The sequence below is a fragment of the Cyprinodon tularosa genome, unplaced genomic scaffold (assembly GCF_016077235.1).
Source record: "Cyprinodon tularosa strain WSP-4 unplaced genomic scaffold, ASM1607723v1 ctg201, whole genome shotgun sequence".
Taxonomy (NCBI): domain Eukaryota; kingdom Metazoa; phylum Chordata; class Actinopteri; order Cyprinodontiformes; family Cyprinodontidae; genus Cyprinodon; species Cyprinodon tularosa.
The window spans coordinates 743,335-767,855 of NW_024038739.1; the positions used below are offsets into that span (position 1 = coordinate 743,335).

Here is a 24,521-nt window from a genome sequence, read left to right on the forward strand (position 1 = left end):
GATAACCGGTGATTTATACTCGGTAATTATTAGGTATCATGGTAAATCCAGTTACTGATTATAAACAGTTAGAACAAAGTCTCGTTAGCATCCTAACCTCTCACCAGTCTGTAAAGTTTTATTTCTTTTTTTTTTGTTTTTGTTTTCCTTCAATCAGAACATCACAGTTCAACACGTCCAGAGTCCAGAAATATGACTTTTAGGTTAAGTAGCACCTCTATAATGTCCTTAGATGTGTGTTTCGTCATGGTTGCGTGTCTCTGACCTGTCCAGGATCTCTCCATACCGCTGGAGATGAGCACCAGACCCACTGTGACCCTGACTGATTTAGCAGGAGAAGATGGATGGATGTTTTGAAGTAAAATAAATACAAAAATAACCAAGTAATACAAAAATGAACAAATATATCAAAATTGTTAAATTAAATGAATTTAAAAAGACAATGGGGACATTCCTTTAGTTGATGGTTAGTTGAATGGTTTAGTTTAGTTGAATATTTATAAATGATTTATTAACTGTTCTTTTTTATTTAATATGAATGAAATGGCTTTCCATCATTTCAGATGGTGAAAGTCTTATATAATATAGAGGCATTACATAGTGCAATATTTCAAATCATCGTAAATATGCTGATTATGGGCTAAAATTGATGGAAATCCAAATTCATTGTCTCAAAAAAAATTCTACAAAAATATATTTCAAACATAAATGTCTAAGGCTTTTGAAAAGTATGTCAATTTATTTGTACTTAGTGCTTGGGGCTCCTATTGCATGAATGAACTGCAGGAATGTGGCCTGGCATAGAGGCCATCAAGCTGTGGTTCTGCTATGGTGATCAGGAACTCCAGGCTGCTTCGGAAGCTGACTTCAGATCCATTCAGTAAAGTGTTTAATACCTTCCCCTCTTGATAATCCTAGATGGCTTCTGTATTGGTTTCCTGTCAGGTGAAATTGCTGCCCAGTCAGTCACAGTAACACCATCGTTACTGATCTGGTTTTAAGTACCTTTGGCAGTGTGGCAGGTACCACATTCTGCTAGAAAATTAAATGAGGCTCTTAATAAAGCTTTTCAGTAGAACAAAACATGAAGTGTGCTAAAATGTACCTGAGAATTGTCTGCAGTAACCCTGGTCATGAAATCCTTTGAACCTTTAGTTCACTTACAAAGTCGAGAGATAAGGCAGCAAAAGAACAGTAAATAGGCTCTAATATTATGCTTTATTAAATCTGAGGTACACATAACACTTCACACACCCTTCACCAGATGGATTTTCTTGGAGTCCAAGAAAGAAAAGAAAAAAATTGTTATGCAGATTTTACTAAGAACAAAAAAGGTTTTTTTGCACAGTTATAGACACCACTTTGCTGCTACTTATAATATGTGCTCTAATGTGACTGAACATATCCCCTTTGTCATGAAAACCTTTAGCATTTGCCTGTAACTATTTTATCTTTTTTTTTTATCTTGCATTATCCGTTTTGTCAGAGGAAATTTGTGAATGTAACCAGCTGTGGGTATACAGCAGTATTCACAGTTGATGTCCGCAAAGGTGCTTTATAAAGTGTTTTTTTTTTGTTCTTTTTTATAGACTGACTTCTGCTCTGATTCTCTTTAGACTCTCAGAATACTTTGTAGAAGTGCTCAGAGTATCTATGAGAAGGAAATTCTTTAGAGATTCCTGTAAATCAAAGTTGTCTAAGAAAAAAAGTAAGAGATTTTGGGTTATTTACAGATGAGCATCGACTCAACAGTGCCAGACTGTGCCTGATCATCCTCACATGCATCGCTGAGGTTGGAGCTTCCCCTGTGTTGAAATGTTTAAATCTGGCTAAATTGGCCAACAGTCTGAACAGCTTTGTTTTTGATTGGCTCTGCCACAGGACCAGTATGCTGATGCCTTTCTTCATGACGACAACATTAACTTCAGAGTCAGCCTCCACAAAATGGTAAGTTTGTGGTTGTCAGGAAGGGAATTTAAGCTGTTTCAACTGTTCTACATGATATTTGAGTATTTTTAAAAGAAGCAGGCACACATAGGAGAGTTGGAACCTGTTTTTCAATATCATTATTTTTATTTTTTTCAAGTGGAATTAGACATAAAGTCTGTGAGGATACCATTCAACGATCTTCATGTTCAAACAGATATTAAAAGTAAAATGTACTCCTCTAAGATGTTAAAACTGATAATTGACATGTCAGTCCTCTTGTATAAGTAGATTATTTAATTTCTTTTTTCTTTTCTTTTTTTCAGCCGATGAGACACCGGAAAAAAACCCCGGGCAAAAACATCCCCTCACGACCACTGGTCTGTGCTGTTCTAGGTATCCAAACTGTTCATCTAAACAACTTTTCCACTGTAAACACACTCATTCTTCAAACCCATTGAGTCAATTAAAAAATATTTACTTTTTAATATTGAAAACACAGCTTTTTGTGTAATATATATATAATTTAATAAAGATTCATGAAAAACTTTCTTTTCCCAAATCAGTGATTTTTTTTGCTTCTGTTAACTTTGGCTCTAGATCTGCACATTTTGTATAGTTTAATCATTAACATTGTATATAAATATTTAGCTCCGTTATTTGTTATCCATCCGCGTTTTACATTTATAAACTTTAGCTACCGGTACGTAATTCCATTGGGCATGTACAGAAAGAAGTAATGTTTGTTTTTTTATTCTTCAATTTTTGAATAAGCTACACTTTTACCTAGAATAAACTCCTGAAAATGTCATGTTATGTATGTTATTTCTAACAGTTCTAATTTTTCTGTTCTCTGCAGATCTAATGGTGGAGTTTATCGTCACTCATATGATGAAGGATTTTCCTATGGATCTATACTTGTAAAAATGCAAAATCCCAAGCACATTTTTGTAATTAATTTTCTGTTCACTTCTCATATATAGTAAATTATTTTCTTTCTTTTTTTTGTGAAGACGCTGTGTACAAATCATTCACAAACTGCTGTGTTACCAGAAGAAATGCAGAATCCGGCTACACTACACCTGGAGAGAGCTGTGGTCAGGTAAAGTGATCTTTAGCTTTGTGTTTTTCTGTTTCTTTCGTCAAAACATTATTCTTAATAGTAATGGTCTCTAGTACTTAAGCATTTATAAACTCCAGCTTATAAACACTTAAGTACTTCCTTCAGTATCAGCTTTCACACAAAAGAGTGGTGTTAGTTTAATTTTAGTGCTTTAGTGTGGATCTAATCTTATCTAAGGATAATAAAAAGATTGCATTTTGAGGTACTGTTTGGCCTGTAAGTCAATCAGCAGCTGATTTCTCCTCAGTGTTTCAACAGACGAATCGTAAAAATTGAGTCGCTAGTATGTATACGTCTAGTAATGACTTGACTATTTCATCTGCCTAATGAGGTTTTGAGACTTTTTGGACAAACCAGATAAATAAATATATTATGCTATCTCTGAAGTTGGAGTAATTTGGTTCTATTTGGGCTGAATAAGCCAATTTTATTATTAAATCAATGTGCTTGTTGTTTTAAAACAGTATTGCATCACTGAGGTTGCATAATGATCCTCTGAAGAGAGATCCATCCATCCTGGAGGACTTACTTTTAGCTGGGTCAACACACAATAGGGTAACATTTCAGCTTATAATGGCCTCATCACACTGCGTCTCATTGGAATACAAATTTCTCTAATCAGACCAATAATCACATTAATGCCTTGAATAACATCGACTGGCCCTTCTTGCCGGCGATAACGGCTTCACAGAAAATAAACCTGTAGACGAAAAATAGGCGAATTAAAACACCGGATGCTTTTATCTTTCTTCGGTGTCTTGTTGTGCCAGCTTGTGTTGCCGTTTATTTAGAGCAGGCTTTCATTTTAGTTTCCATGATGGGTTTTTTTTTTCCTTCTGTAAAATCTTGCAGAGAGCTTTGCTATGGTGTTGAAAGGCTTTCCCTCCTCCTGAGTTTCATTATCCACCTTAATGAAGACACAGGCTGCTGCTATCTGCCTCTGCTGGGAGGCGACAATCCTCATTATTTCTTTAATACAAGTGTCTTTATGTGCAGCTCTCATCAACCTGCTGAAGTTCCTGCTGTCCAATGAAACCGCACTACTGGCCAAGCACAACATCTTTTACCTGGCCTTACTGGTGAGGAACTCTGAGACACACAAAGTAGAGATGGGAGCTTGATAGACCAATTAGTGCTCCTTTAATGACATTTGGAGATCAGTTATGGTTTCATCTAATATAAAATGTGTGTATTTTTTTCCTGAAACTTTTTCAGTATGACTTAAGATTCTCTTATAAATACTAATGTAGCATCTTTATATGTTTTATGTCTGTTTATCGTGAAACATTTCTTCTTTTCCAGGTGGTCAACTTGTTCAACATGTTTATAACCTATGGAGACACGTTCCTACCAACATCCAACAGCTATGATGAGCTGTATTATGAAATTGTACGAATGCACCAGGTCTTCGACAACCTCTACTGTATGGGTACGCTAGAAAACCTTATCGTTCATCATAATGGGAGCAGAATCATAAGGCTTATACAGTGCTTAATTAGTGCTGGTGCTAGTGGTGGCTCTGGATCCAGTTAAGAACCTGAGAACTTAATTAGAGCCACAACTTAACATCCTGTTAAGGGTTGATCCTCCCCCTGTTTTATTCTTAATGCATGGTGAGGTTTTAACTATACATCGTAGTATTTATCTTAGTTTCCCTGCAAACGAATACCCTGATATCACCAACTTAATCTCTATCAGAATTAGAAGTGCTTTACAATCTGTTATCTGGACTGCTGGAAAAGTCAAACAGCTTTTTGAGCGAAATGTATTAATGCAACCTTGACCTTGGGATTTTTAAAGCAACAGGGTGAAATAAATGACTCATCAGTCGAGTTGATAGATTTATTTGAAAAGAACCTGATCTTATTGAAGTTCTATAAGCTGCATTTTCCTTCTTTAACTTATTAACAGGTGATGTGAAAATAAATGAAAAATCTGAGAGAGCTTGTGTTATTCAGATTTTGATAAAATATAAGTGTTAAAGTGTGTGTATATATATATATATATATATATATATATATACATACATACATACATACATACATACATACATACATACAGGTGCTGGTCATAAAATTAGAATATCATGAAAAAGTAGATTGATTTCAGTAATTCCATTTAAAAAGTGAAACTTGTATATTATATTCATACATTACATACAAACTCATATATTTCAGATGTTTATTTTGTTTAATTTTGATGATTACAAATGACAACAAATGAAAATCTCAAATTCATCATATCAGAAAATTAGAATATTGTGAAAAGGTTCAAAATTGATGGCCCCTGGTGCCACACTCTAATCAGCTAATTAACTCAAACCACCTGCAAAAGCCTTTAAATGGTCTTTCAGTCTAGTTCTATAGGCTACACAATCATGGGGAAGACTGCTGACTTGACAGTTGTCCAAAAGACGACCATCGACACCTTGCACAAGGAGGGCAAGACACAAAAGGTCATCGCTAAAGAGGCTGGCTGTTCACAGAGCTCAGTGTCCAAGCACATTAATAGAGAGGCGAAGGGAAGGAAAAGATGTGGTCGAAAAAAGTGTACAAGCAAGAGAGATAACCGCACCCTGGAGAGGATTGTGAAACAAAACCCATTCAAAAATGTGGGGGAGATTCACAAAGAGTGGACTGCAGCTGGAGTGAGTGCTTCAAGAACCACCACACACAGACGTATGAAAGACATGGGTTTCTGCTGTCGCATTCCTTGTGTCAAGCCACTCTTGAACCACAGACAGCGTCAGAAGCGTCTTGCCTGGGCTAAAGAGAAACAGGACTGGACTGCTGGTGAGTGGTCCAAAGTCATGTTCTCTGATGAAAGTAAATTTTGCATTTCCTTTGGAAATCAAGGTCCCAGAGTCTGGAGGAAAAGAAGAGAGGCACTTCATCCACGTTGCTTGAAGTCCAGTGTAAAGTTTCCACAGTCAGTGATGGTTTGGGGTGCCATGTCATCTGCTGGTGTTGGTCCATTGTGTTTTCTGAGGTCCAGGGTCAACGCAGCCACATACCAGGAAGTTTTAGAGCACTTCATGCTTCCTGCAGCTGACCAACTTTTTGGAGATGCAGATTTCATTTTCCAACAGGACTTGGCACCTGCACACAGTGCCAAAGCTACCAGTACCTGGTTGAAGGACCATGGTATCCCTGTTCTTAATTGGCCAGCAAACTCTCCTGACCTTAACCCCATAGAAAATCTATGGGGTATTGTGAAGAAGAAGATGCAATACACCAGACCCAACAATTCAGAAGAGCTAAAAGCCACTATTAGAGCAACCTGGGCTATCATAACACCTGAGCAGTGCCACAGACTGATCGACTCCATGCCACGCCGCATTGCTGCAGTAATACAGGCCAAAGGAGGCCCAACTAAATACTGAGTGCTGTACATGCTCATACTTTTCATGTTCATACTTTTCAGTTGGCCAACATTTCTATAAATCCTTTGTTTTTATTGGTCTTCAGTAATATTCTAATTTTCTGAAATGATGAATTTGAGATTTTCATTTGTTGTCATTTGTAATCATCAAAATAAACATCTGAAATATATGAGTTTGTATGTAATGTATGAATATAATATACAAGTTTCACTTTTTAAATGGAATTACTGAAATCAATCTACTTTTTCATGATATTCTAATTTTATGACCAGCACCTGTACATACATACATACATACATACATACATACATACAGTGGGGCAAAAAAGTATTTAGTCAGCCACCAATAGTGCAAGTTCTCCCACTCAAAAAGATGAGAGAGGCCGGTAATTTTCATCATAGATATACCTCAACTATGAGAGACAAAATTAGAAAAAAAAATCCAGAAAATCACATTGTTGGATTTTTAAAGAATTTATTTGCAAAATATGGTGGAAAATAAGTATTTGGTCAGTTACAAACAAGCAAGATTTCTGGCTCTCACAGACCTGTAACTTCTTCTGTAAGAGGCTCCTCTGCCCTTCACTCGTTACCTTCATTAATGGCACCTGTTTGAACCCGTTATCAGTATAAAAGACACCTGTCCACACCCTCAAACAGTCACACTCTAAACTCCACCATGGCCAAAACTAGAGAGCTGTCAAAGGAATCCCGAAACTAAATTATAGACCTGCACCAGGCTGGGAAGTCTGAATCTGCAATAGGTAAACAGCTTGGTGTGAAGAAATCAACTGTGGGATCAATTATTAGAAAATGGAAAACATACAAGACCACTGATAATCTTCCTCGATCCCGGGCTCCACGCAAGATCTCACCCCGTGGGGTCAAAATGATCACAAGAACGGTGAGTAAAAATCCCAGAACCACACGGGGGGACCTAGTGAATGACCTGCAGAGAGCTGGGACCAAAGTACCAAAGGCTACCATCAGTAACACACTACGCCGCCAGGGACTCAAATCCTGCAGTGCCAGACGTGTCCCCCTGCTTAAGCCAGTACATGTCAAGGCACGTCTCAAGTTTGCTAGAGAGCATTTGGATGATCCAGACGATGACTGGGAGAATATCATATGGTCAGATGAAACCAAAATAGAACTTTTTGGTAAAAACTCTATTCGTCGTGTTTGGAGGAGAGAGAATGCTGAGTTGCATCCAAAGAACACCATACCTACAGTGAAGCATGGGGGTGGAAACATCATGCTTTGGGGCTGTTTTTCTGCTAAGGGACCAGGACGACTGATCCGTGTGAAGGAAAGAATGAATGGGGCCATGTATCGTCAAATTTTGAGTGAAAACCTCCTTCCATCAGCAAGGGCATTGAAGATGAAACGTGGCTGGGTCTTTCAGCATGACAATGATCCCAAACACACCGCCCGGGTAACGAAGGAGTGGCTTCGTAAGAAGCATTTCAAGGTCCTGGAGTGGCCTAGCTAGTCTCCAGATCTCAACCCCATAGAAAATCTTTGGAGGGAGTTGAAAGTCCGTGTTGCCCAGCGACAGCCCCAGAACATCACTGCTCTAGAGGAGATCTGCATGGAGGAATGGGCCAAAATACCAGCAACAGTGTGTGAAAACCTTGTGAAGACTTACAGAAAACGTTTGATCTCTGTCATTGCCAATAAAGGGTATATAACAAAGTATTGAGATGAACTTTTGTTATTGACCAAATACTTATTTTCCACCATATTTTGCAAATAAATTCTTTAAAAATCAGACAATGTGATTTTCTGGATTTTTTTCCCTCATTTTGTCTCTCATAGTTGAGGTATATCTATGATGAAAATTACCGGCCTCTCTCATCTTTTTGAGTGGGAGAACTTGCACTATTGGTGGCTGACTAAATACTTTTTTGCCCCACTGTATATATGTGTATGTATATATATATATATATATATATATATATATATATATATATATATATATATACCGGTATATATACATACACATGTGTGTGTGTGTTTTTTTTTGTTTTTTTTTTTTATTCTATTTTTGAGTCCAAACTTTAGAATTAAAAGTGCATGGTCAAATTATATGACATTTCTTAAGATTTATCCACCACTAACTCACTCTGGTCGCATACAAAGTCAAACAACTCCTACTGGTGTTCCATGACTTTTTTTTTGCTCAGTTTGTCCATAAATAGAACCCTAAGGGTATATTTACAGAGACAAAAAATAAACCTTTTATTATTAGTTCTAAGCTCAAATGGTTTGGGGTCATTTTTGTTTAGGCCATGCACCTTTAACTATAGTTGTAAATGTGGTGCCAGTTTTTCTTGGCCAAAGGAACCATAAAGGACTGATGCTGCAATAAATAAGCCACAGTCCCAGTTTAGTATTGGAACCAACTTCATGCACTATAAAATCCAAGAGAAAAGGCTAACCTGGCAAGACAAAACTAATCATGTGTAGCACTCAGGTTTAGTTCTACATATTATTCTGGTACCGTTCTGATCAAATTTGCTGAAGAGAGGGACATTCAACAGAATATTTTGAGCTCAACGGGTGAAGTGACACCTACTGGCCACCTTGCAAAGTTTGGTTTTAGCCAATTACGATATCAAATAACAGCAGATGCCACGAAAAACAGCAATTTAAGCCCTGAATGCACTGAATACGATTTTGCTTCCAAACCGACAGAAAATCCTGTCATACAAGGTCGTGGCACTTCGGGCTAAGTTACAGTCAATGTGAATGAACACACCCAACGAGATTTTCAGCAAGGGGGCATGTTTATTCCGAACTGACTTAGAGCAAAGGTCTATTTTAGTCTGACTACATTGCAATTCAGCTTAAATTTCATGGGTCTGACAGGAAAGTTACAAAGTAAAACACATCTGCTTTGCAGGGAATATAAAATACAATCTGTCAATCGCAAGAGAAAAGAGTCAGGTTTGGAGTCACAGCGCATATATAGCAGACTGGGGCATGCAAAATAAAATTGTTCGAGCTGAGGGGCAGTACAGGAACGCACACCTCATCATCACTCTTCCCCAAATAAAGAGAGAAAAAAGATTATTTTATTCAACAAGATTTTGTAAATTAAGATTAATGTGAAAAAGAGGGCAAGTAAAAATAAGAAATTAACTCTTAAAGAGGGAAAGGATGTTCTTTCAAGTGCATACAAAGAGATCCTGGGTTTTTCGGCTGTCACTAACCAATGTTTCCACTGTAGAACGGAACAGCATTTCTTAGCTAATTAGGATTGTGTTTCTTTCTTTCTTTCTTCTCTGCAGTTTTGAGAGTATCCACCAACACAGGCCAGTGGAAGGAGGCAGCCAGCAAAGTTACGCACGCTCTGGTCAACATTCGGTAAGGACACTATCCATTTTCAATTATTTGAAATAAAGCAGGTAAAAGTGATCAGAAATGATTGGAGAATTGCCTCAAAAGGAAAGGTTCTCCTTAATGCAACACAAAAAGTTTGGTGTTAAAGTTTTCCACCCCTTCTACTTGTCCACAATTTGTCCCATTACAACCACAAATTTCAATGTGTTTCATTAACATTTTATTTGATGGACACAACACAAAGTAGCTCCTAATTGAAGAGTAAAGTAAAATCACACATTTTTAAAAATGCTTTTATGTGTTAGAATGGCAGATAATAGGATATGGTTCATTAATCACCTGACTGGTAAACAGAGTCAACCTGTGTGTAGTTTCATCTCAGTATATTCCAACTTTCCTGTAAAGACCTAAGAGGTCTGTCAGAGAACAAATGGCATCATGAAAAACAAAGAATACAGCAGACAGGGATTAAGATGTGGAGAAGTTTAAAACAGGGTTTGAATAATAAAGAAGATATTGAGCTTTGAACATTCCACAGAGCTCCGTTCAATCCCTAATCTGGAAACAGTCAGATTTATTGGGAGCTGCAGAGATCCATGGTTAAACTAGAATGTCAATTGGACAAATATTATTAGTAAAATCTGAATCTGAATCCGTTCCCAAATAGTAAACTTATTTTCCACCATAATTAACAAATATATTCTTAACAAATCCTTCAATGTGATTTCCTTGATTTTTTTTTTTTTCTCATTTCGTTTCTCGTAGTTGAAATGTACCTATGATGAAAATTACAGACCTCTCTCATTATTCTAAGTAGGAGAACTTGCACAATCACTGGCTGATTAAATACTTTTTAGCCCCACTGTGAATAAAAGTGCAAACCCACAAAAGAATTTAGACTGACGTTTGAACTGGACCTTTCTACAAGACAACAATCCTAAATATAAACCCAGATCTACAGTTTAATATTTAAATCAAATCAAATTCATTCCTAGAAAGAACCAGTAAAAGTTCAGACCACCTCCCAACGTTAAATTTATGGCAGGACTTGAATAAATATTCACTGATACTCTTTTTCAAGAACCCAAAAATGTTATGGGAGGAATAAAAAGCATTTGAATGAAAGCAGAGGAGGGAATAAAGAAGTTAGATGGTTGACAAATGAAGCCAAATGAAGGAACTGATTCCATTTTCCTTCCATCAGTTCTCTCCTCTGTCATCAATCTGTGCTCACAGAGGAATTACATTGGGTGAGAAATCTCTCCAGCTTTTTCCATGTTAATATATTTGATATATTAGGTACTCCAAATGAACACTGAATTAACCATTTTATCTCTCAGCTACGCTTATTAAATCACCTTGTATTTGAGCTATAAAGCAGTTTACTCCTCAGAATAAATGCTAATGTTGGAGAGATCTGAATTTCCATATGAGATTCTCTGGAGGCCTCCCTGAGTTGGAAGAAGGGAATGAGATGATAACTAATATGGAGTTAGCAGACTGGCAGCAGCTGGTAATGTTTCCCGACTTGTCTGCATTAGTTTGCACATAAGCTGCTTTCATAAGTGAGCTTTCAGTTTGAAAGTAAGTTAGAAAGAATGGAGATAAATCTGACTCTGGCTGCCTTTAACTACTGCAGTGTTTGAGAAGTTACATCATATCGGCACCTTTGGTAAAGATGCGGAATAAAATCTTTAAAATTGCTATTATTTGGAGTTGGTGACTACTAGATGTTACTTTCTGCTACTGTTTTTAACATTTTCCATGCATGGATTGTGTTTTGCCGGCTAACAATCGGCATGTGGCTCCTGATCCACTGACAAAAAAAGCCGTGTTATCTCCTGCTGACAAGCTGCATGGCCTCTGCCCCCTAACAACTGCTGCCTTCTGGTGACACCATCACGCTGGTTTAGCGTTTATTATTTCACCAGTGTGGCAGAAATCAGGAAACTAAACAATGGAGAGCAACATGGAAGGAAGTTAGCTCGTTGTCAATGTGCTTTATTGTTTTGCTCCATTAGGTCTGAATCTCTCCCACCAAACTGATTGTTTCGGATTGTTAGATCAGACTCAACTGGTGCAGTGTGTTGACGTCCGAATGTTTCGCTCATGGTATCAGGGTAACTATTGGGTCGATCCAGCTCTGGTGCTCCCACTGTATGCTGATCTGAGCCGACCTGTTTTAAGGTGATTTTAATGCGGTTCGCTTGCAGAGTCGTTTGATGCTGGTCGACACGGGTCAGTGAACCGTTCCCACTGCCACTAAAAGCAATTTGTTTCCGGGTTTAAACAGGTTTTTTTTCGGCCAGTGGGAAAAAGGGTATAACCTACTTCTTGTTGAGGTACTTTATTGGGTAGTGCGATATGACCTCAAATCAATGTCATGATAAATTGGGCAGTCTTACCTTGATAACGATAAATGCATGATAAATGCTCCTGCTCCTCTTATCAGAAATGAAGGCATTTGCTGGAAATACAACTGATTTATTTATAATACATTAAGTCTTGTACCCATTGAAGTTTAAACTTGCACACCCCTTTACTTAAAACCGGTCTGCTGCGTGCTCAACTCTAACAACTCGCTCTCGATTTCTTCTTTCTCATCTCTACTCTTGCTCGGCTCCACGGGATTAACTTATGTAATTTCGTTTACAGCTGTATAGGGTTGTCAAAAGTATCGATACTCAAAAAAGTATCGATACTGAAATGTTGTATCCGGATACAATACTCATTTTCAAAAGTATCGAGTACCAGTGGCACCTAAACAGTCATTCATCTAAAGTGCAGAATAGAGGAAAATGCACTTTCAGAACACTGTGTGATTGAATAATTCTGTGCACTTTTCAGTTTCAGACTTTTTTTGTAACAGGTGCAGCTGCTGGGAATTATTTTTGTTTCTTAACCGGTTTGGCTAGTGTCATTGTTATGTGTGCAAGGCATAGCCAAGGAAGGAACACTTAATTTTAATTTTGTAAGTTTTTTATCAAGCTTGCTAAATACGGTGCACAGCAAACAACCTTAAAATGTTGTTCTTATTGTTTATTGTATTTATTTATTTATTGTATTTTAATTCTTAATCAAAATATTTCTGTTGAAATTTAGAAATTTATCCTTGTGGTATCGAAAAATGGTATCGAGTATCGAACATTTTCCTTAGTATCGGTATCGAGTTGAAAAATGTGGTATTGTGACAACCCTACAGCTGTATTAGATGCTTCTTCACTAGGCTAACCTCCATTCTCTATGTTTACGCCTCTGACTGGAAGGGTGGAGTCACGTGATTACACACATGATGCAGTGTTTTAAAGGGGAAGGAAATATAGGCCAAAAGCGCACACAGGCAAAATTACATTTATTTCTTTTACAGACATGGGAAAATTGTCGCTGGTTATTGTAGTGAATGATGCTAACAGTTAAAATCCAGTTTATCACCCAGGCCCAGTAGTTTATCTAGTTATTGCCCCATTTAAGCTACCCCTCTGAAACCGATCCATGCCGAGTATGGACCAAGCTTGGATCAGTTAATCGTGTTGTGTTTGGCATGGTTCAGTTCGGCTGCGTTCCATTTACACTCAACTGTTATCTCTGTTGCCATGCTCAGACCGATCTCAGCACTTTTTCAAAAGGGTAGCATAAATGGGGTGAAAAAACATTTTGGGAGCTCGATTTCTGCAATCCTCTTCAGATGGTGTAATAAAGGTGTACTTCTGGTGGTCATGTGTTACAGTCAGGTTTTTGTTTCTCTGTTAAATGTATTGAATCAAAAGGAGTGTACATTGTTCTATTCCAGCTGTTTTCTTTAGACTGCGGTCAGCCCCTTGCTGACCATATTTACATGACTTTTAAAAAGTTTCCGCAGAATTCAGCCCATATTCTGATGTTTGGTGCTGCTTTAGAGATGCGATTTTACCTTATTAAGCCGTAAACATCTGTTTTCACACCATAATCTATCGGTACTTTTTCATTCTTCCTGTTAATTCACTGCATTGGACTTAACCAGCACCCTTTTCTGTCTTTAAAGAAATGTTATAGAAATAACCTTGATTGACTAATTTTATTTTCACATTTTAGCTTTAATGTCTAAGTGTACGATGCGTTTGTATATTATTACTTTGCTGAAGTATTTTAGATGTAGGCCTTGGAAGGTAAAAGGATCAGCAGTTCAGACCTTCTATAAAGTAAATATTTCTGATAAACGTCTGATCATCTCTTGTCTGCACTAAGCCAATCTACATAACTCCATCTTCTCATCTTTTTGCTCAAATACTAAAAACAGACACACCGGCGGTGGGTATGTCTGAAAGGGATATTTAAAATATCCAATGCAGCTTCATTTATTTATTTATTTTTTGTCTTTCAGGGCGATCGTCAACCATTTTAATCCCAAGATTGAGTCGTATGCTGCAGTGAACCACATCTCCCAACTGTCAGAGGAACAGGTAAAAAAAACAAAACAAACACTTTTGGTGCTTTTGTAAAAATGCTCCATTGTAATTGTTAGCTCAGCTTAATCAAGGGATTATTTTGGTTTTAACATTACTGAAAATGAATAATGCTTATGTTACATGATCTAAAAAAAAAAATAAACGGGAAACATTAATAGAAATCCTCTCCTTTTTAAGAGATACAGGTGATTCATTCAGAGTCGTTTAACTTTGTGTCATAGAAATAAACGACTCAAACTCTGCTTATGATGATGAGACATCTACTAGGTGATTTCTCACTGAACATCATGGACCCCGGACCAGATAACCTAACCCTGGCAGTCTCTTTATGGTTTATCTGAACCTTTGAGTAAAGAGTTATCATATGATGGGTACACAACAAACTTGACATTGTATCCAAAAGATATGTCCCCTGATAGGCTTAAAGCTCATGACAATACAATTTTGTTCTGCTTAGAGAAAAAAAATGTGTGCAGGTTATAGAAAGAAAAACTGTTGTTGATTCTCAAGAGGCTATTAATGCAAATTTGTAACAAAAAAATAATAATAATTATTCAACCTTCTCGGAGAACAAGTGTACTGCTTTAACCCACTATGCCAACTCTCCCCATGGTGAAAAAAAAACAGGTTTCATCCCTTCTCTTCCCACCCCTCATTTACAAATATTTTCTATCATTTTATAAATTCCCCCCCAGATTTGTAAAAGTAAGGAGAAAGTAATTAAAAAGACTCAGCTGTATAACTTTTAAAACACTAATGTGATTCCTCATTACTGTTGGAAGTGTCAGGAAGAAGAGGCCGTGCTTCATTTGGGTCTGATTTTAGACTTCTATCATTTGTACTAAATCTGTGCGAATGGAAAAGCAGCGTGGAGACTGTTTTTATTACAGCTGATAGGAGAGTAATGGATTTGGTCATTAAATGCTCTAATTACCTCTGTGTACCTTATCTGCTAGATATATTCACAACAGTGAAAAAACAATAGAAAGTGTCTTTGTTTTTAGTTTCTCTGCATTACATTCAGCCCTTCTCATCAGATTAATATACATAGCTTATTAAATTATTAGGAATTATTTTAACATTAGTTAATGTTTAAAATGTTCCAAAGAAACAGTTTTAGTTTCTGTTTTTATAACCCATTTAGTAGTCATAAAAAGACTTTATAATGTAATTTCCAGAAACCAGTATAGTTGTCTGGGGCCACTATTTTACCACCTTCATTTCTATAGCAGATTGCCAGGGCTTTTTGAAAAAAACATTAGCTTTTTAGAAGGTTTGCCTACCAATATATCTGTCATAACAAGTATAATACCCACAGTCAAGTCATTCTGGTGGGAGTGTTGTTGTCTGGGACTGACTCTTGCAGGACCTAAATTAATTTATGTTATTATTTAAATCAAAATTTCTGCTACATAGCTGAATATTCTTAAGGAAGATGTCTGTTAGTTCTGTGGCCTTATGAGCACTTGGGTTTTATACAGCAGGACAATGACTGGAAGCCCACCAGCAACCTCAGCCATTCTTGGTTGTTTTTTAGCCGTTTTGGCTCATTATCCTGTTGAAGACCCACGACCTGTGACTGAGACCAAGCTTTCTAACATTGGGCAGCACATTTCTCTAGAATCCATTCACAGTCTTGAGATTTCATTGATCCCTGCAGAGATTCAAGATACTCCAAGTCAGATGAAGCAAAGCAGCCCCAGAACATAAGAGAGCCGTCTCCATGTTTCACATTAGAGACAGTTTTCCTTTGTAGATACGCTTGACTTTTCCATCTGTGGACATGCTGACACATTCCAGTCTGGCTTATTTGTTTTCAACAGTGGTGACCCCCTTGGTCGTCTCCCGTTAACTCCACTTAGCTCAAACCATGATGGATGGTCCAAACTGACGCTGATGTTCCTTTAGCTTGATGTTCACCTTTTATCTCTGTAGAACATTTTCTGGACACTTTTGTTACCATTCAGTATCTCCTTTGTTGGTCAACAATTTTCCTTCTGTGGCCATTAGGGGTGGAACGGTTCACAAAATCCACGGTTTGGTTCGGTTCACGGTTTTCGGTTCAGTTCGGTATATGTTGATTGTTAGGCTGACATGTTGGTCATGTTGCTGTTAGCATAAACAAAACGTGTTGCACAATGCTTGCACACTGTTGCACTTTTATCCACAACTTTCTTTCCGCCGTCATCGTAGGTCACTCTAAATGCAAAGTGGTCCCATTCAGCAGACCTATAAAGTGCTGCTGGCGCGTCTTCCAACTCCAGTTCTTTCCCACTCGCCATACCTACACAATTCTCCACAACAACTGATTATTTTCTGCTACACCCGGCTACGCTGCTTCGCTTCTTCTTCTACTTGTTTACTACTGGTGGTTGGCTTTGGTCGCAGTACCGCCACCTTCTGCTCTGGAGTGCACACGCTTCGCCTATGACAAAAAGGAGCAGCGCATGAACCGAACGCAGCACACGCGAATCGAACTGAGACAGTCGAACCGAACGGTTCGGACGGTTTTCATAAACCGTTCCATCCCTAGTGGCCATGACTATGGAGGTTGGCTACAGTCCCAAATTTCTGAATAATATATGTAACAATAATCACAAGAACATCAAGCTGCTTGAAGATAGTCTTATAGCTTTTAACACGTTTGTCTATAATTTTCTTTCTAAGCACCTTAGACAACTCTTTTCTTTGCTCCTCTGGTCCATGTTGAGTGTGGTACACACCATGTATCCAAACATGACAGTGACTACCTCTAGCCCTATATATGTAGGCCCACTGACTGATTACAAGATTTTAAACACTTGTGATGTTGATTTAACATGTCCCTTTGGTCACATAATGGTCAAGGGATACTTTTCCTAAGGGTACCATTATTTCTGTCCAGACCTGTGTCATTAGTTTATGTTTAGTTATTTCTGTGTGCATTTTTGTTTTCCATTATATTAGGGGTATCAACAATTATTGATTGATTGATCATTTATTTCGAACACTTAATAAAAAGCAAATATAAGTAAATTAATAAAGTCATACAAAACAAAACAAAAAAAGAAGAAAAAGAAAAAAAAAATAAAACATATGTACATCCCATCATGTTCGAAAAGGAGTAGGAAGAAGTAATAAAACTTATTAAATCCTACCCCTGTTCTATATTAACATCTACCAATGTTTAAGCATACATACATATCTATATATACAGACACACACACACATACATATATACATATATATATATATACATACACATACTCATAGATACCTATACATATATATACACACATGCATACTTACACATACACCCGTATCTCAAACACATACACACATACATGCATATACATACACACCCCAATTACTATAGACAGTATACACATATCTCTATCTACGTACACGTATATCCATACATATCCATAAACCAAAAACCCTATTCTCTCACACTTTTTTTTTTTTTTTTATTATTTCATCTCTCTTGACTTCTTATCGATTTTAATTCATAGTGGCAGAGCAAGTTCTATTCCCCCTCAAGCCCCCTCCTCCCTGTATCTTGTAAAAATCATTTGTTTATATTTGTTTTTAAACTGGTTGATGTTTGGACATTGCTTCAAATCCATGCTCAGTCTGTTCCATAGCCTCACTCCACTATTATGTCCTCATACGTACATTAAGAAAACTTTCACAGATATTTGAATGAAGCGGACACCGACTTTCCGCTTAGTTTTGGTAATATTGGGATAGAAATAAAGCTCCTTTGAAACATTATGCTAGAAAGAAAATGTTAAGTTAACCAGGTTACAGTTGTGCTTTTTATTATGGGGATTGACAGAAACCCAGTGGCATTAACCTGAAGAAGTCTGTTCAGAGACTCTTAATGCAGCCAGAGGATCTTCAGTGTAACAGATGGGCTGAACAGAGATGAAAGCAATAACGCATGTTGTTTCTTCGGGCTGTACTCTTTGTGTCTTTCTGCAGTCCTGTTCTGACCCTCAGCTCTTGGTTTTTAATAAAATGAAACAAACCTTGAATTTCTTGTCCTCATCTGACATAACATCCTAACACATGACCCAGCAGCCGGCGCTCCATCTGCCTGGAGTGTCTTCATCCCTTCATGACTCTGGAAGATGGATGGCCTCTGGAAACACAAAGCATTAAAACCCGACTCTACGCTCTGCAACACAAAGGGCCAGACTGAATGCACATCACACAAGTTAAAAAACAAGTTCACTTTTTTTTTTTTTTTTTTAAATACACATGAATCTTTATAGACGGAAAGAATTCTTATGTTTTGTTGACTTGGCATATTGTAATTCCTTGCCTTCAGTTTTACCTGTAGTAGAGGGTAGGTGTCAAACTTTGCTTCACGTTTTTTAAATCCATGTAGAGGTGAGGTAGAGAGCTGTACCGAAGGAGCTGCAGAATAACGAAAGAGACTTTGTCATGAATATTTCAACAGTGTACTTCCAAAGACTAACAAGAAAAAAACTGCCATTGTTTCTGTTCCGAGTGGAGTTGCTAATGTATTAACAAGATATGAGAACTATTACGCATCCACAGAAAACTTAAAATGTTAATGGGCTTTTAAATTCAGATAATGGACAAATAATATTTTTTTTTTTTTTGTGATAACACTGTTGGGATCTGTTAAAGATGTTTTGTTATGCAAAACTTTCACTTGGTACTGTCTGTGACAAAGTGCAGCTCATGTTTCCTCCCGTAAAGTTTTCATGTGGCATTGTGTTGCATAAAATGATAAAAGAGGTCTACTTCTTTCACAACAGACAGTAAGGGTTGATGCTTGTCAATTTTGGCCCAGTCTAGTATTTTAATCAAAGATTTAAATGAATTATGCCAGAAGATACATGGTGTTGTTTATATATTCAGCAGTACCACAGTTAGAAACATTGACTATCCAGTTCTGAACCCACTGTGCTCAAAATAGAAGCAAACAAAAGAGACTTTGAACATCCCAGCTGTTATCTCAAGTATCTGTCTGCAGTCTGTCCTTAAGATAATTTATTTATGCAAGCACATCACTAAATCAGCAAACAATATACATTTTTAAGGGATGATCCCTATAACCATACCATTATAGACCTTAAGTCAAATAAATGTTTTCCTAATTTTTCTTAAGTCTAATAAATGACTACATAGAATCCAAAGGATTTTTTTTTTGTCAATCTTTAGTTTCAACAACATTGGAAGAAACTACTTTGCTCAAGTCCTCTTTACATAAAGACCATAATATTTTTTATTCTCATATAGAGGGTCACAAAAAATGTAGTTAAATTATATTCAAGATCATAAATTCTACTTATCATTTGCAAAAAATGGAGGTAAAGCTGCTCTAACTTCTGATAATAGATTATTTCCTCTGAGGATGTTGCAGAGTTGGTGGTTACTGTAGGCTGAACCAATATGCTCATAAAAGTAGTTAAAGTTAGCATTTAAATTCAATTATCTGCACATTTTTACAATGTTTTAATTTATGTGGGTATAAAATCACCTGCAACGGGTCCTTTTTATACATACAGATTTAAAATCACTTTTTCTTAGAGGTCATGATTGACGCCAGCTGGAGTTTTATGATTACTGGGTTCTGATCACTTTGGCAAAGTTTGACAGAAGGCTCCACTGGGACTTTTGAATGCGGCATGTTTTAAGCAGTTTAGAGAAGATTACAAACCTAAGAGAACTGGACTACAGCTATGCATGGTAGTGGTAGCAATATGCTGTGGGGTTGTTGCCTTCTGGAAAACAAATGAACTGATGAAACTTAGACATTTTTTAAAATGTTTCACAGAGCAGTTTTTGTCTGAATAAAGCATGGTCAAATCGAGCAGCTGAAATAAACCACCCTCAATAAAATGTGTTCATACAGATTTAATAACTTTCTGAAACAGTCTTTTTGCTGAAAGCCTTTAATTCTTTTAAAACTCATTTATCATTTGTGTTCAGTTATTTTTTTTTGAAAAGCACATGGGCATAAATATTCCACCCTAAAACAGTTGAAATTGACATTTATTCATCAGTCTTTTTAGCGACCTGACCAGCTGAGGGTAGAAAGGACTGATCATTTTAAAACTAAATAGAAGCCTTAGAAGAAGGTTGTGGTTCAGCAACATCTGTGTTGCGGCAAAAGTGTTGTAGCTTTCAACTTGATCCCTCATGAAAAATGAGAGTATTTAAAGACTCATAAGCAAATGTTAATTTCCATCTCTGTTTATCTGATTATTATACGATAATGGAATCTATTTAAATTAAACCTGTTTATTTTCATGAGCGGTACTTTTCTTATATTTTTCACTTCAGGTTTTGGAGGTGGTTCGTTCCAGTTATGACACCCTGACCCTTAAACTGCAGGACGGTTTGGACCAGTTTGAGAGGTATTCTGAGCAGCCAAAGGAAGCTGCTTTCTTCAAGGAGCTGGTAAGAGACTGAATGGGTTTTTCTGTTATCTTCCCCTGTTTGACTCCAACTAAAAATAGATTGAAATCTGCTTGTAACAGGCTGTATGTTCACTGGGTTCCTTCTCACTCTGGAAAAGGAGAGAGTTTGATTTTAGGACTTTTCAAACACGGAAGAATAGATAATCCCATTAATCTGCTTGTTTGTCAATCCATGTATTGTTTCTTGGACTATAGAGGGTTAGATTGGAGACTGGATGATCAGTTTATCAATTCAACTGTTGGTCCATCGTTACCTCTGTAAATCCTTTTTTTCTGACCAACACTCCATTCTTTTGTCTGTTGGTCTGTCTTTCTTCTCATTCATCCTACCATCCCATCACAGTCTTTGGCTTTGGCACTGCCCATGATTTAAAGAAAAGTTTAGTAACCGGTGCTATTCAGAACAGACTTTTCTAATATCCCATTTAAACTACCCTTGAAAAACCGCGCCGAGACCAATCCGAGCTCAGTAACTGAGATAACTTATCGTGTGTGAATGGAAAGCAAACTGAACTGAACCGAGCTAGACACAAACCGGACTGCGCTAACTGCAGACCAGTTCCAGAGGTGGGCTCGGCTCGGTTTTTCCCTGGCTCGGTTCTCTGATAACAAGAGCGCATGAGCAGAACGCGTCATCTCCGTCTGGCTGCACATCCCGATTCACACTCCATTCCAGTAGTTGGTGGTAATGCCCCTCCGGAAGTTGCTTGCCAACCAACACAAAACAGAAGAAGAAGAACAACTATAAACAACAATCGAAATCTTCTCCACGCAACATTTTGATTTGCTTAATTCCCTCCTTCTTCGTCTTCTTCTTCTTGTGTTTTATGGCGGTTGGCAAACAACTTTTGGTGCATTACCGCCACCAAATGCTTGATTTCCTCCTTCAATACGGGCAGTAATACCACAGATCGTCACTAGGAGGCGAGGAACGGAGATAGCGTGATGTGTAAACGGTCGTCAAAACCAAGCTCGGCCTGGTTAACTGATCCGAGCTCGGACCGGTCTCGGCGTAGATCGGTTTTTCAAGGGTAGTGTAAATGGGGTATAAGACTACAAAATAAGATGGTCGTAAGTGGATAAATGATTTGATTATTACTTGATAAATGTGTAGAAACCGTGAGCTCCTCTTACAATGTTGGGAAAGCAAATATTTTTTTGTGCAGAATTAAGAGGTAAAAGAAAGGAGAAACTATCATGATGAATTCTTCATTTCTCTGTTCTTACCCACAGATTATAATGTGTGTGTTAGCAGAAGCGAGTTATTCTCAGTAAAATAATGTGCTTGTAAAGTGGTGTCACCTCAGCAGCAGTGGATGTGTCCTGATTCATTGTCAGCTCTTTGGGTGTGTGTTTTCTGCGTGAACACAGTCTGATAATGGATGTGTGTGTCTGCAGGTGCGCTCCATCAGTCTGAACGTGAGGAAGAACGTCTCTCTGAACTCGCTCAGTCAGGACGTGCTGCTTAAAGAGTTCTCCACCATCTCCTGAGCCTTCAGATTCATCTTCAAACAAACTGATTACACCCACGATAGACCAGTCCTCCATGGTTCTTTCCATTTCCAGACTTTGTCCAAGAACTGAGCGGAGGAACCACCCTGCAGAGACGGACCCCACATCGACTGAGCAACAGTCACCAATCTAAACTCTCTGCAGACCTCCCCTCCTTCCTCTGCGGTCGTCTACATGCCTGACCACAATCAGCCATGCTGGCTGGACTGTTACCTGACAGCGAAACAAAGTATTTCTTCTGGTGTTCCATTAATCCCAGTTCATGATTCAGTGAAGGAACATTTTAGGCTCTCTGTATTTTTCCTAAGTTGTGGTGGTGGTGATTCTGAGCCATTTTGACTCTTCATGAATTTCAGAATTTGCCTTTACATCTGGATTCCTGATGAGTGAATGTAAAAATACAAACTCTCTTGTTTCTGATTTTCTATTTTTCTTTATGATAAAGCGCAGAACAAGTAAGTGATTACATTAAGGATGCCATGAAGTGATTAAAAACCGACTATAGCTAATGAGAAATGTCTCCTGTTACATTCATTTCTCTTCATATTAGCAAACTAATCGGGAAGTGTTGGAGGTTGGCTTTCTGCTCAGGAGGGGACACTACTCTGTCATTATGTGTATGGTGTGTGTTTGGCACGAATTAAGACCTTGAAAACTGATTTAAACTCATTAAAATGTTTTTTTTTTTAAGTTGAAAACCTATACTTATGCAATTTTATCCATTGTGAAGTCTGTCATCTCTAACTCCTGTAGCTGTATTTATGTTTTTAAAAAACAAAATAAAGATTCTTAACCTACTTGATTTGTGATCATCTGATAGATGCATGACCTTTGACCTGGCCTCTGTCTACACACGCTCAGCCTGGCCTTGCACAGTTTCAGTCACGTTTACTGCTGGAATGAACGAAGTGTTTTAGCTTGATTAATGATGTCTGGAAATGAAGGTTTTTGTCTCTGACCATTTGGGTTTGACTGTTGGACAACTATAGGATGTGAGGCTCATCTTGAGGTGAAGTTGTGTTTCTCTCCACTTTTTATTTATTTACTGCTTTTATTTAGGCGCAGTGCTTTAAAAGTGATGGTTTATGCAACTTTCTTAAAACAAAAGCAACCAATATGAAACTAAACTCAGAAAAGAAATGTTTGAATTTGAAGCTATTCAAAGCTTTTTCTTTTGAAAATCTTTTAAATACTAAAAGGGATTACTAGTATGATCTTTATAGCAGTAATAGATTTAATTCCAAAGTATGCATCCCTGCTAAATTAAATTTTCCTTTGGGATTAATAAAGTATTTTTGAATCAGATGTAAATAAAGAGATAATTACAAAAGTTCTAGTTTTTCAACATTTAACATTCATTCATTATAATTCAACAGAACAACAAATCTGTTTGGTAATAGAATATGAAAAGTGTAAATGTACACCTGGTTTGTATGACTAATGTGTCCAACATCAAACTGTAAAAGTTCAGCTGTCCCAAAAGGATTTTCTTTGCATACTGGCTTAACCCTCAAAAATCCACCCGGTTGCTGGGGACCGTTTTTAAAGCGTTTACAACTAACAACTCAGAAAACATGAAAAAAGGTAAAAATGTTACCAATATAGAAATGTAAAAACTTTGCTAGAAAGCTTAGATTATCCACATTTCAACCACAAAGTTCATTTTATGGACATAGCAAGCACCAAAGCAAAATTAACACAGATATAGCAGAATGATGACAAGATAGGGTGTAGATTAACTTGTATAAGGAACTGTGTGAAACAGATCAGAATATTGACCAAAACAGTTGCTGGTATGGCTAAAATATAGAACTAATGATGAGAGAGCTTGAGTTTAATTCAGTTCAAACTTTGAAAGTTGTGCCAATTCTTGCTTTACAAGGACCCATGGGGACTGATCCTACACAGCAGTGGTTACTCCCATATAGACAGATTTAAGTCTATCCTCAGTCCTCTATGCTCTGTCACCCAGCTGTAAACTACAGCTTAAGGTGTTGATATTAATTTGAAAAAAAGTCAATATTTGGCCCAGCTGTAAAACACTTAAATGATACAGTGTTAAAGGAAAGAATTATTAATTATCTTAAAATATTAGAAGCATACCTTTAACATTTAAAAAAAGTTTTTAAATTGGTTTAAATTGCATTTAAACAAGGAATAGCTTTAACATCTCTGAAAAACAAATGTTGTTAAAATTGCCTGTTTTAGATTATTTTCTATATCACACATACAGGTGCTGGTCATAAAATTAGAATATCATGAAAAAGTAGATTGATTTCAGTAATTCCATTTAAAAAGTGAAACTTGTATATTATATTCATACATTACATACAAACTCATATATTTCAGATG

At 37.2% G+C, this 24,521-nt stretch overlaps 1 protein-coding gene across 1 annotated transcript in view; it reads left to right on the forward strand.

The window, feature by feature from the left end:
* armh3 (armadillo like helical domain containing 3) overlaps nucleotides 1-22,967 on the forward strand; it is a 39,398-nt gene extending 16,431 nt beyond the window's left edge. Inside the window, exons 16-26 of the mRNA XM_038284728.1 lie at nucleotides 1,734-1,792; nucleotides 1,882-1,947; nucleotides 2,253-2,322; nucleotides 2,786-2,846; nucleotides 2,940-3,028; nucleotides 4,046-4,128; nucleotides 4,352-4,478; nucleotides 9,724-9,799; nucleotides 14,136-14,214; nucleotides 20,521-20,637; nucleotides 22,056-22,967. Of these exons, the coding sequence (XP_038140656.1) occupies nucleotides 1,734-1,792; nucleotides 1,882-1,947; nucleotides 2,253-2,322; nucleotides 2,786-2,846; nucleotides 2,940-3,028; nucleotides 4,046-4,128; nucleotides 4,352-4,478; nucleotides 9,724-9,799; nucleotides 14,136-14,214; nucleotides 20,521-20,637; nucleotides 22,056-22,148 (920 nt within the window). The 3' untranslated portion in view covers nucleotides 22,149-22,967. The remainder of the gene's footprint in view (nucleotides 1-1,733; nucleotides 1,793-1,881; nucleotides 1,948-2,252; nucleotides 2,323-2,785; nucleotides 2,847-2,939; nucleotides 3,029-4,045; nucleotides 4,129-4,351; nucleotides 4,479-9,723; nucleotides 9,800-14,135; nucleotides 14,215-20,520; nucleotides 20,638-22,055) is intronic.
* Nucleotides 22,968-24,521: the final 1,554 nt, after the last annotated feature.